At 43.4% G+C, this 13,281-nt stretch overlaps 2 protein-coding genes across 2 annotated transcripts; both read left to right on the top strand.

Annotated features, from left to right (window-relative positions):
- Nucleotides 1–1,900: 1,900 nt before the first annotated feature.
- mthfd2 (methylenetetrahydrofolate dehydrogenase (NADP+ dependent) 2, methenyltetrahydrofolate cyclohydrolase) lies at nt 1,901–7,970 on the top strand. The gene is made up of 8 exons (XM_080765517.1): nt 1,901–2,061; nt 5,602–5,786; nt 5,876–5,998; nt 6,299–6,451; nt 6,671–6,778; nt 6,866–6,958; nt 7,085–7,210; nt 7,320–7,970. Exons 1-8 carry the CDS (start codon nt 1,967–1,969, stop codon nt 7,466–7,468), a joined length of 1,032 nt encoding a protein of 343 aa, XP_080621643.1. The 5' UTR covers nt 1,901–1,966; the 3' UTR covers nt 7,469–7,970.
- Nucleotides 7,971–11,331: 3,361 nt separating this feature from the next.
- arl6ip4 (ADP-ribosylation factor-like 6 interacting protein 4) lies at nt 11,332–13,273 on the top strand. The gene is made up of 5 exons (XM_080766221.1): nt 11,332–11,574; nt 11,734–12,039; nt 12,185–12,302; nt 12,447–12,516; nt 12,607–13,273. The coding sequence occupies exons 1-5, from the start codon at nt 11,397–11,399 to the stop codon at nt 12,661–12,663; spliced, it is 729 nt and encodes a 242-aa protein (XP_080622347.1). The 5' UTR covers nt 11,332–11,396; the 3' UTR covers nt 12,664–13,273.
- The last annotated feature ends 8 nt before the right edge of the window (nt 13,274–13,281 follow it).

The raw sequence follows: 13,281 nt of genomic DNA, 5'->3' as shown, positions 1-13,281 counted from the left end.
ACCTGCCAATGTATATGAATGGACTATTGTAATTTGTAAGTGCTTTGAGTAAGCACTCTGACCCATTACTTGAGTCAGTCCAACCCCAGTCTGTTGGAGATCCTTCATTGGTAAACAGCTGTTTTGAGGTGCTGCTCCAGTTGGGGGTATTTGCTCCATCCCTCTTCTTTTTTGGTGAATAACTCAAGACGAGCTTGATTGATGTCGAGTTGGCTGCTGGTGCGATCGTAGAGGAGAATTATGCAACGTTCCATAATGGAAATGACTTGCTCTGTAATTACTTTGGAGCCTTTGACAGAGCCATGTCATAGGTATTCCAGTTTTCCAATGCTTTCTTCTTGCCCCTGGTTGTAAAGGCAGATACTGTGTCACAGCCAGTCAAGGCATGGAACACAGGAAGGTCCTTGGATTTGTCAGGACCCAGAGTCTTGGAAATCCTGTGGGCAGTTATCTGAAGTTCTTGCCGATCCCAAATGCCACCCATAACTTCTCAGTGTTCAGCTCTGACACATGTGCAATGGCTAGGACCACAATATATGTCTACAGTGCACAAAGTGATCTTCTTAAACCCCCTTTTGCAGCACCTGCCGCAAGGAGTTGCATCCTTTTATCTGCTGCTGCTGTCGTGAACAATCCTTCTCTTAACATCGCTGCTCTCTGTGATACGGTTGGTTGTCCATTGCTGTGGTGATCTGTAAAATCTGCAAACTTCTCATCTTTTTACACTGCTCTGCAGCACTCTGGCATAGGATATTGAGAGGGGTCAACGAGGTCCTTGCATGAACACCCACATGAGTCCCACATATAGTCATAGACTGGTAAGGGGAAAAGTGAAAGATGTTCGGACAAAAACGACTAGACCTCTGAATTGACCATTAACTATTCAACTGAACAGTATGATGTTGTACATGTTATCAATGTAATCCTTGACCATCAAATGTGTTGTAGAGTAGACATCACATTGGATTTGTTTTTACGTCCGGATACCCCGTCCAGGACAGGCTTCAGACGTCTCCTATGGTTGCGAATGCAGTGAGCACTTACTATGAGACCTAGCAGATCATGTCTGTCTGTGTGTCTGTCTGTCCCGCTATACGTCCAAATATGGAGTGTGTTGCATCAGCAATCACTCAGCTCCATATATGGGCACAAAAGGGGCCAGGTCCACTCAGCTCCATATATGGGCACAAAAGGGGCCAGGTCCACATATACAGTAACAGCGGGACAGACACACAGACAGACATGATCTGCAGGGTCTCAGCTGCATTCGTTTCCCGCGTTTGTGCGTCTTACTGGTTTAATTAGGAGATATGATGCGATATACATTATTTGGTTATAACTTATGCCAAATGGCCGCCATGTTCACTAGGGGGCGTTTTTGTGATGGCTTCATATTTGAAAATGTCCAGGGCACCAAACTGTACAAGTGTAGGCCTACCAAGTTTCATGCTTTTATGAAAAAGTGATAGGCCTACATTTGTCTCAAACTGAGAACAGTTTATGATATTTTACATGATATCATTGTATTCCTTGACCATCAAAACAGGTGTAGACATCACCTTTTCTGTATTAGGCCTACCATGTTTAGTTCAGGAGTTATAATGCAAAATAATTATCTGGTAATGGCGGAAAGAAAAATGGCCTCCATGGCCACCAGGGGGCGTTTTTGCAATGGCTCCATATCTGAAAATGTTCAGGGACCCAACCTGTACAAGTGTACCAAATGTCATGCTTTTATGAAAACGATTCACCAAAAATCTCGTCTCAATCTACCGGACTATAGACCTTGATATAAAAAGGGTTGAAATTGAAAACCACTGGATTAGAGGTGTGTCCGTCACGTCACCGTGCGTACGACGCAACCAGCCAGGGAGGGCTGGTCTATAAAACCAGTCGGCTCGTTTCCAGCTGCTGGCTCTCCTCTCTGCGTGTTTCTGTAACGTGGTGTTCTTTTCCTGTCTTGTCCATGATAATAATCGGAATGGCAACGCTCAGGGCTCTTCAGAAAATATGCCAACATTCCCAACTTCAAGTATGTAGACTGCATGTGTCTGCATCCAGGTAAGCGTCTCTAACAATTTATTATAACAGTATACTCTGATCGTTGATAAATCTGATTTGAATTGGTACTCGAGCCGAGCTTCGCGTCAACCAGTCCTTAATTGTTACAGTCAAGAATAAAAATGCTCTTTTTCTAAACATCATATCTGCTCTTTTCTTCGGCTGAAATGTGTCACGTTCATTGAACGATATACAGTCACAGTGCATTATATCAATATTATTATCATAGTTTGTTTCACGCCCCTAGCGGTTTGCCGGTAACATTGCGAATGGTTGGCTGATGAAATCGCTGACAGTGCTTGCATTCAGAATTTCAGTGTGGTGGCCCAATACTCTATGGTGGTGGCGGCATATACTGTAAAAAAAAATAGGGTGGCGGGCACCTCCTCGACCGAACCCTTCCTCAGTCCTCACTGCAGGTCTATTGATCATATTCATAAGCTGCTGCTTCTGCAGAGTGAACACTATATTGCCATTGTTTTGAAGTCCTGGGCTTTTGACAATTCTCAATACAGGAATTGGAAAGATACGAAACTGAAATGAAATGTAGGTGTATTTCTGAGGTTACCGCATTTGCAGTTCAGCATCCCGTGCCGTTATTATTCAAGAAAGACTCATTGACTGCAGCGTGTTTCTCATGATTGAGAACAAACTAATTAGTGTGGTTGCCCTAAAGGGGCAACCAGACTCTTGTATCTCTAACACTTTATTCTCTCCACTACTGGAGTAAGACAAAGTTTGGCGCCCTACAACAACAAGAAGTTTTGACTGTACGCACTTGAGCCATATGTCAAATTGACCGGAAAAATCGGGAATCGAGCGCTTGTACTGTGCGAAGACAAATGTTGTATATTTTATTTGATATGAATTTATTAGTGAATTAAATTTCCCCATTGACATGAATGGGGAAATGCAAAAAAACACATTCAAGTATTTTTCCCTCTGAGACTGTAAGCACTATAGTTACAAAACTTTCAGGGATATTTCCTAATTATCACTAAAATTAATTAAAAATATATTTTTTTAGGTCGGCCTCATGGTGGCGCTATAACAGCCCACTTTACCTTTTGGCTCATAACTCTTGAACCGTAGGTCGTAAAATCAAAAATAATTTTACCCTGGATTCCTTGGGTCATGACGCATCTCCCTATATAGGCCACGCCCTTTTCCGCCATGATGGATTTTCCGCCATTTTGAATTTTGTCCAAAACACACTTTTTGCTTTCCCCACTACAGATTTTGTCCAAATGTCACAGAAATCGGCACACGTGACCTCTGGACCCACCCGATTAAAAAAACAACTTCAGAATTTCGGTAGTGCGGATCGTTCGGCCGTAACCGTCGTCCGAAGTTAGTAGGAGGGGCCTATATCACGAAAAACGCCATAAATCACGCACGGAATGTCCAATCCATCCGAAATTTGAATCGCATGTCCGGGGTGGTTCGTTCGACCGAGTTCCGAAAGCAATTCCATTTTCATCCACAGGGGGCGCCGCAAACGCGATAAATGTAACCGCCTGTCGGGAAAACATGCATTTCGGGGGTCAAATCCCCTCCGAATTACTTACACGCGACCTGAGGCGTGACTCGAAACCGTAACAGGCCGGCGAGATCAGCGGGAGGGGTATATATGTAAGCCGCCGCGGCAACCACACTCTGCAATTTTTCAAAATTGCGACCTTTCTAGTGAGTTAATGCTCCGCACATCGCCAACGAACACAAACCTCGTGTGTTGTGTACCGTGAAAAGGGTGACTATCACGAGAAATTGTAAATAAAAAACTAACTTATAATGCTACTTACAAAATATGATGATCATCAGGTGTGTGAAACTTCTCATAGTATCACATTATCCTCACAATATCATTAAGCTACTACAACCTTTGCCCAATGAACACTGTAGATGTAAGATGTATGCAGGCTACATAATGTAGCCTAAAAGCCAAAAACAATATTGCAGCAATATGGTAAATTAATATGGTACATACATGTTATAAAACATGAATACCCACAATGTTATTATATAAGAGTATGGGTATGTTCCATTCAGGTGTTGCTTTCTATCAACTCCTGTGCAGTTAATTTGGAACACAGAATCACTAAAGGGACAGAATGTATTACTTTCAGCTGCATTACCACCATCTAACTATGACATGATGAGTCAAAATGTCCCCTGTGGAAAGCATGTATTTTAGACTAGTTGCCAATTCCCCCTGCCCAGCAGGCTGGCTGGCTTGGCTTGGGGTGGGTGTAGATTGGGTGGGTGTAGATTACCCCTCGCAGGACTCTGATACATATGGGTCACCAGCCACATAAGAAGTTTATGGTGACAGATGGTTCACACTTCTTCAGGCACCCTGACAAACCAGTAGCACTTTTGAATGAAATAAATGTAAACTACACAATCCGGCTTTATTCAACTTTTATTGGTTGGAGAGCCAGGCCATGCCGAGGGCACTGCAGTTTAACCTGAGCCAGAGCCGGTGGGCAGTGGGCACTCCTCCAGACAGACACCCTGTCCCTGTCATTGTGTTCATGGTTTGTTGAGTGACTTCCTAATGGATCATTCCCTATTAATTAAGCAGGTAGAGATTTCCTGACAGAAATCAACAGCTTGGAATTTCTCTGAAACCTTGTAGATGTAGACGGGCCCCTACTACTGGACATACTTTGTCAGTGGATGGAATGATTTTCTATGGAGTTGAATTACTCATGGAAGAACGAAGGGATGGTTACATCACTCTTGATGGCTCATTACTCTTCAGTTATTACTCTTCTCTGTGCATGCTATTACATAAGTACTGTCCATTTCAAGGCTTTGAAAGTAACCAGTGCCGTATCGGGTTGCTTAGTCTACACATTATAACTGCCCTGGCCCCGGACGTCAAACATGGTGAGCCAAAAGGTTCCTTGAATGACAGTGATGATAGCGGTGTTGCTTACATGTCACTATATTTAGTCATCTTAACTATTCATGGCTAACCAGGAATAGCTCTCCAGGAGGCACAGGCACTGGGAAGATGGGTGCCAAACTGCCCATGGCCGAGGGGGCGGTGTGGCATACCACCCTTGATTGGCCAGCACAACTCATTCCTAGTTTTTGCTTTATTCTTTTGCCATCATCATAAACTATTATGTATTAATCCATCAATGGCAGTAGAACCAGTGTGGACAGGAGCACACAATATAATATAACCTACTATTAGCACAACTAGTTCATTTGCAAAGTCAACCTGTTGTCAACAAGAGGTTTTGCCTGGTGTACAAATTTGGCCATGATAATCAAAAAGCTACCTATAGAAATGAGCAAACACCTACGACCCAAAGTTCTTTCACAAATTTGTATTCCCATGCACCATCACACTGAAGATAAGATGTCTAGGAAACTGTTAATTGTGAGAATTGTTAAATAATGCTTTTCAGTAGCTGAATATTTAAGATTAATTTTGTTCTGCAGCACAGTTGTATGTAATATTGATTTAGTATCAAAAAGTAAATTTATCAATATCAATCAGACCACAGCCTCTTTTTATATTCTCAGGCAGGAGGCAGTGGTCATTTCAGGAAGGACACTAGCACGTCAGATCCGAGAGGAGGCCCGGGCTGATGTGGAGCAATGGGTCGCTTCTGGCCACAGGAGACCCCATCTTAGTGTGGTCCTAGTTGGAGACAACCCTGCCAGCCATTCTTATGTCCTGAATAAGACCCGTGCTGCTTCTGATGTTGGTAAGAAAATAAAAATAACGCACATGGGGCACATGCAAGCCATTACTTGTTTTTTAGTTGAATTTTATTCTCCCTTACCTCTATCATAGGAATCAGCAGTGAGACCATCCTAAAACCTTCAGACATCAGTGAAGAGGAACTTTTGGATCTGATCGATAAACTCAACACAGACCACCATGTGGATGGCCTACTGATCCAGTTACCTCTGCCAGGTAAAGTAGCACGAGCCAAGTGGATGGGGTATGCAGGCGTGTTGCTGTGACATTACATACAAAAATAGCATTATGTTTCGATAATCCTTGACAACCTCTATATATATATATATATAGTCATACACAGTTTAGCTTACATTATTTTTCATATATTATTTTTTGTCATTTACCAGTTCCTGTGACTATTACAACCGGTAATAAACATGCATGCATGTATGTACACTTGTACAGTATGTGCTTGGTTGTCTCATATTAAATGAAATAATTATTTCCTCCTGACTCTGTTTTGTTTCTTCACAGAGCACATTGACGAGCGTCAAGTCTGTAATGCCGTTTCTCCTAGCAAGGATGTGGATGGATTCCATGTGGTGAATGTTGGCCGAATGTGCCTGGATCAGTCCACCATGCTGCCTGCCACTCCCTGGGGAGTCTGGGAAATTATTAAACGTACAGGTATTTGTTGATATTATTATTATTGTGTTATTTTTATGGTATATTGAATACATAGGACCACAATGAAAATGAGTTGCCAGGACTTTTGTAACACATGCTGTTTACACCTTTGACTAATAAAGTATTCAATCAATCAAGAGTGTCTGTTTGTTATTGAATGTTCTACAGAAACGAGCAGCATTGTCAAAACCATCAATTATTCTTGTTTTTTTTAAAAAGGTATTCCTACAATTGGGAAGAATGTTTTGGTGGCAGGACGCTCTAAGAATGTTGGCATGCCTATTGCCATGTTGCTACATACAGATGGACGCCATGAGAGACCTGGGGGTAGGTCAAGTTTCTATGATACTTAAAGGTGAGAGAGGCAGAAAGTGCTGGTCACATCTATGCTCAAAACAAGTTCTGTTGTTACAGGTGATGCCACAGTCACCATTTCTCACCGTTACACACCTAAGGAGCAGCTCCGCCAGCACACACAAATTGCAGATATCATTGTTGCTGCTGCAGGTAGGAGTCTTCTTTTGTTTTGTTTTCTGTCCAGGTTTACTTTTATTTTTCTAATTTAATTTAAATCTTTCATTGTTCAAATGTTTTTGCTCTTGGATCTCCTAACTGTGTATTCTGCATTGTCAGGAATACCAAACCTTATTACTGCAGACATGATCAAGGAGGGAGCAGCAGTAATTGATGTTGGAATAAATAGGGTGCAAGATCCACTCACTGGCAAATTCAAGCTAGTTGGAGATGTGGATTTTGAAGGTAAACCATATTTTTATTTATTTATTATTTATTATTTAGTCATTTTCAGTTATATTGTACCCTCACATTTCACCTTACGATAATTTTGTTTTTCTCTGCTCACCTTCAGGTGTCAGGCAAAAGGCAAGCTTCATTACCCCAGTTCCTGGCGGTGTGGGGCCCATGACTGTGGCAATGCTAATGAAGAACACTATCAAAGCTGCTAAGAACATTCTGCTGTTTCCCCCTGAGAGGATCCGCATGGCAGCAGCCTCATAATGAGCCATGTTGAATTCCTGCAACAGTGACACATTCCACCCCTATATTCCCTTACCTCATCTTTTTTTTACGGAGATAAACCTGGCAAGCTCTCTTGCACACTGATACATACTGATAGCTTTGAGAGGTTGCGTCCTGTGGTGCTGACGCCTTTCCTGTATCCTAACACATCCAGCCATGTCTGACTGTTACATTATACTCCTGCTGTTACACATTCATTTAACAGTTATCTGTTTGTTATGCATTCTCACCAGACAGCTTTTGTTCTTGCCATGTCAAAATATGTATTTTTAATTTATCTTTGGATTCATGGGATCTTTAAACCTGAATAGAATAGGTGTTATGTATTTTAAAGTTAGCAAGAAGAAATGTATGCAGTGCATGGAGGATAGTTACTTCTTTTATGCCCTTTTATTTAACATTATACAGGTGGATTAAGACTATCATTTCACCAGGAAAGGTATATTTATTAATATGAGCTTTAAATAAATAAATCACAAATGCCTTTGTAAATATCCTTTGAAAGAAATATTTCAAATGTGTCTTGTTTTACATATTTTCCGTCTCAGTGACTTTGTTTACAGTTGAAAAAAATATTCCCCTTTGGCCTTGGCTTTAGATATTAGTCCACTTGCCAGAATGTGAGCCTGGACATTTTGAGTACCCTGAAGTTTGATGAGTATGGGTCCCCAGCATTTAGAAACGGCCAGATGCTAACTTTCATATGTTGGGCAATAATCATAATTAGTATAATAAGCTGGGGTACCACTTACAACCTATCCAAGGCAAATATTAACATTTTCCATTATGCTTTAAGTAGCATGTGATGTGTCAAACTAGGGGTTATTCATGATTCTGAATCCATTGCAAGCATTCATTTAGCATGAAAAACACTCCTTGGGCTAAATTCGGCCATAGGCACCTCATCACATTTGTGACGGTGGTCGTCGTCCGAAGGAGTGTTTTTCATGCAAAACTAATGCTTGCAATGGATTCAGAAGCATGAAAACCCCCTAGGTTGACTTGACTTATATAGGATGTCAATGGTACCTTATTATGAAAATACCCCCCCCCCCCCCTGCACTGCAACACCAGAAAAATCTGTAAATTTGAGATCAAAATTAAGAAGCTAGATCTATAAAGAACTACACACACATCACAATCACATTAGATTATTATCATCTTTACTGTGCTATTGACTGAAATCAACTTCACCTGTGGGCTGTGGGCCACAGGTGTATTGAATAATGCAATTTGCAACTTGCATTCAACTGCATGTGGCATATTGTCAACTCTGTTGTGTCTTGTGTCAATGAGATCTATAACTAGTTTTTGGATAGGGCAGGGGTGGGAAACTTTGATGTGCTATTGCAAAGAGCAAAGAGCTGAACAGTTTGAAGTTTGAACTAAAATTCTAGCATAAAGTATGTGGAAGTAGTAGGAAACCGAAAAAAAGGGCGGAAATTGGAATAAATATAAACTGGCCATAACTAGTGTGTGCTCGCTGTGGCGAGCCCACAATAACTCAGAAACTACAAAACATTTCAAAGTAAAACGTTCCAGCATGTGTCTCCACAGTAAGCTGAATAATAAAAAGTGTGAATGGAGTTTCTAGGTGAAAGTGATTTTTTACTCTCCTCCTGCCTGGGGCCCCCTCGCCTACTCTCCTCCTGCCTGGGGCCCCATCACCTACTCACCTCCTGCCTGGGGCCCCCTCGCCTACTCTCCTCCTGCCTGGGGCCCCCTCGCCTACTCTCCTCCTGCCTGGGGCCCCATCACCTACTCACCTCCTGCCCCCTCGCCTACTCTCCTCCTGCCTGACTCCCCCTCGCCTACTCTCCTCCTGCCTGGGGCCCCATCACCTACTCACCTCCTGCCTGGGGCCCCCTCGCCTACTCTCCTCCTGCCTGGGGCCCCATCACCTACTCACCTCCTGCCTGGGGCCCCCTCGCCTACTCTCCTCCTGCCTGACCTCCCCCTCGCCTACTCTCCTCCTGCCTGACTCCCCCTCGCCTACTCTCCTCCTGCCTGATCCCCCCTCGCCTACTCTCCTCCTGCCTGACCCCCCCTCGCCTACTCTCCTCCTGCCTGACTCCCCCTCGCCTACTCTCCTCCTGCCTGACCTCCCCCTCGCCTACTCTCCTCCTGCCTGACCTCCCCCTCGCCTACTCTCCTCCTGCCTGACCCCCCCTCGCCTACTCTCCTCCTGCCTGACCTCCCCCTCGCCTACTCTCCTCCTGCCTGGGGCCACCTCGCCTACTCTCCTCCTGCCTGACCTCCCCCTCGCCTACTCTCCTCCTGCCTGACCTCCCCCTCGCCTACTCTCCTCCTGCCTGACCTCCCCCTCGCCTACTCTCCTCCTGCCTGACCCCCCCTCGCCTACTCTCCTCCTGCCTGGGGCCACCTCGCCTACTCTCCTCCTGCCTGACCTCCCCCTCGCCTACTCTCCTCCTGCCTGACCTCCCCCTCGCCTACTCTCCTCCTGCCTGACCTCCCCCTCGCCTACTCTCCTCCTGCCTGACCTCCCCCTCGCCTACTCTCCTCCTGCCTGACCCCCCCTCGCCTACTCTCCTCCTGCCTGACCTCCCCCTCGCCTACTCTCCTCCTGCCTGACCCCCCCTCGCCTACTCTCCTCCTGCCTGGGGCCACCTTGCCTACTCTCCTCCTGCCTGGGGTCCCATCACCTACTCTCCTCCTGCCTGACCCCCCCCTCGCCTACTCTCCTCCTGTCATTCTACTAGGTATTCCACACAGGGTTGCCAGATCAGAATGACAGTTTCCAGCCCAAGCACAACTTAAAACCCGCCCAATTCAATAAAAACCAGCCCAAATCGGTAACAGCGCAAAACCATTGCATTATAACAGAAAACACTGTATAGTGTGTAACTGTAAGCATACACAGCTTCATATCTCCACCAAATAACCAAAGATAACATAGATAAAGAAACTAACAGAACTACAGAAAATAATAATAAAATAAATAAACAGTCAGTCAGGCAACCAAAAATAGCAGCATGAATCCAACATCTTTAAAACATCTCTCTCTCTCTCTCTCTCTCTCTCTCCCCACGGCGGGTTGAGCACACACACACACACACACACACACACACACACACACACACACACACACACACACACGGCCTACTGCAATATGGTTACATCAAAATTATATTACCCTTAGAGGCATTTCCCCATGCCTTCTGCATTACAACTTTGAAACGGAATATACTACTGGTACTTTGAAAAAACAAAACGAAACAAAACGACAAGCAAAAACAACAACACCTGCTGTCTTCCTCCTGACGACCTCCCGTGTTGATTTGATATCAAAATAGGTGACTCCTCCCAATACGACCACGCACCCGTAACTGGACGAGAGAGGCCACCCCCCGCCCATCCTACTATGCTAGAGCTGTTATTGGGTGAAATATATGCCCAGTGCCCCGGTCTTTTCTTCAGCGGATACAGAAACACTGCATGGTTGTGTGTGTGAGATACGGTAGGCGGGTTTTATTTAGACAGGATCCGAGCTCTGAGCAGTAGATAGAAACCTAGCCTCAGTCCCAGCATTGAAGGAAACTACCAGGCTTAATATTGTGCACCCGCCTAGGACATTAAAAACCAGCCCAAATTTGAGGCTATTTTTTCCGCACAATAAGTTTTAAAATAGCCCAATTGTGCGGAAAGCCGCTTGCAAGTTGCAACTAAGTTGTAACGCATTATTAGAGCTATGGACCAGTCCAGCGCTATCTCTGAGAAATATGGTAGGGGATCCCATAAGAAAGCCTCGCCCCTCTCCAGGAACTAAGTGATCATTATCAATTCATGCACACGGAACCATTTCTGAAAAGCACCCTTCCGTTTAAACCGGAAAAGGCTAACTCAGTACTCATGTTTTACGAATTTTAATTATTTCTTTGACTGAGAAATGGACCGGACTCACCGCAGCGGATCACGCGACAAAGTTTCGGAAAGATCCAGCAGACACGGGAGAGAGAAACACCAAAAGAAAAAAAGGAGAAGGTCATCATCATCGTCGTCGTCATCCTCCTCCAGTCGGAGCCCTAGTCCTAGGTCCTCCAAGAAAACTTCACATAAGAGTCAAGGTGGTGTATTTAATTTTGAACTGAGCTATTATACATTAACATAACGGTTTTCGTCATACGTTAGGCATGGTATCAGCAGAGGAGCGGGTTAAAGAGCTCCCCTGTAGCACATGATTGTAAACAGTCGAAAAGATCCAACTGACTGCGTCTGTTGTGCAGATGTTAAAGCAAGAAGAAAGCGACGCAGAAGTTCCTCAACATCCTCGTCCAGTTCCTCCTCCTCATCTTCATCATCAAGTGATGAGAAGGCAAAGAGAAAGAAAAACAAGGGCAAGAAAAATAAGTCAAAGAAGAAAAAGGCAAAGCTCAAGAAGCTGAGGAAAAAGGAGAAGAAAGAGAAGAAACTGAAGAAGCAGGAGAAGAGAGCAGAGGCTGCAAACACAGTAACCACCCCATCAGTAGAAAATACTCCGTCATTCTTAGAGATGTGGCAGAGTGATGAAGCCGCAGTCGAGCTTGGACCCGGTATGATTTATTTGATTACATAAACATAAAGCATAAAGCTGTCAAAGGCCTGTTTAATTGTTGCTTTCTTTCTACTATTGGTAAGGTTTGAACTGCCAATCCATTAGTTTTGTCTTTTATGCTTTGCCTGTCTGTTTCGTTATAGTCATGACAGATGAACAAAAAGCCAGGCTCTCCACCAAGAGGCCCATTACCAAGGAGGAGTACGAGGCCAGGCAGAGCATTATCCGCAGAGTTGTGGACCATGAAACGGGACGTACTAGGTATGTTAAGCCTAATTTATATAGTACACTAACATTGTATTTGTATACTGTGAGATTTATAACTAAACATGGGCATACCTGTAACCATACATTTTAATCATTTCAGTAGTTCAGGGCTTTATTGTATCAACAATCAATTTTCAGGTTGGTGAGAGGTGAGGGAGAGATCATTGAGGAGATAGTCAGTCGAGAGAAACACAAAGACATAAACAAGGTAAGAAAACAAGATCAATTTGCAAATTTGAACTTCTTGAAAATAATAGAATTCTACCTTCCATCTAAAACGTTCTCTCTCCTCTTACAGCAAGCCACCAAGGGAGATGGAAATGCCTTCCAGAAGAAACTAGGAATAAATAGGTAGAAGACTAGGTTACTACATTTTTCCAGGACCGATACCTAAAGCCGGTGCTCGTCATGGAGCAAATAAATGTGCTTGCTGTGATGACTGATGCATTCCACTTCAATACACAATCATTGATTTGCGATGGAAGCACAGTATACCTACCACCTTGTTCCAAAAAAACTGCTTCTGTCTCCAAAAGAACAGATAACTAAACCATTGATCCAAAAACATAACTTCTCTGGATATTTTGAATAACACTTAATTGTTGAGATGCCTGATTTTTAGCTTAAGTTGTTCAAATTAGTCAATATAAATGCATACATATTGTATGTGCAATTACAGTATCAACACATTTTGTTTTCATGTATTCTGTTAACCTAATTATTTTAATGCCAGTTCAGAAAAAACATGGTTCAATACTCTTTTGTTTAGTGTAATTTTTGTATTCATAGTTTTTTATATTTTGAGCGAATGCAGTGACCACCTCCATCTCCTGTTTTAACATACATTTGTTGGGACTGATCTGAGAAACATTTGAGCATTATTAACATAACAGTCTCGTGGTTAATGGTACTTCGCTAGCTTATTATCCCAAAATCTAGAAACTAATAAAAAGGAAGTTCCTTCATTGTTTGT

The sequence above is a fragment of the Protomyctophum bolini genome (assembly GCF_963924005.1).
Source record: "Protomyctophum bolini genome assembly, chromosome: 6".
Taxonomy (NCBI): Eukaryota; Metazoa; Chordata; class Actinopteri; order Myctophiformes; family Myctophidae; genus Protomyctophum; species Protomyctophum bolini.
This window is presented reverse-complemented; position numbering and strand designations above follow the sequence as displayed.

Coding starts and splice junctions, on each gene's coding strand:
- mthfd2 (XM_080765517.1), top strand. CDS start 1,967: ATGATAATAATCGGAATGGCAACGCTCAGGGCTCTTCAGAAAATATGC. Junction 2,062..5,601: donor CTGCATGTGTCTGCATCCAG/GTAAGCGTCTCT, acceptor TTATATTCTCAG/GCAGGAGGCAGTGGTCATTT. Junction 6,779..6,865: donor ACGCCATGAGAGACCTGGGG/GTAGGTCAAGTT, acceptor CTGTTGTTACAG/GTGATGCCACAGTCACCATT.
- arl6ip4 (XM_080766221.1), top strand. CDS start 11,397: ATGGACCGGACTCACCGCAGCGGATCACGCGACAAAGTTTCGGAAAGA. Junction 11,575..11,733: donor AACTTCACATAAGAGTCAAG/GTGGTGTATTTA, acceptor TCTGTTGTGCAG/ATGTTAAAGCAAGAAGAAAG. Junction 12,303..12,446: donor CATGAAACGGGACGTACTAG/GTATGTTAAGCC, acceptor ATCAATTTTCAG/GTTGGTGAGAGGTGAGGGAG.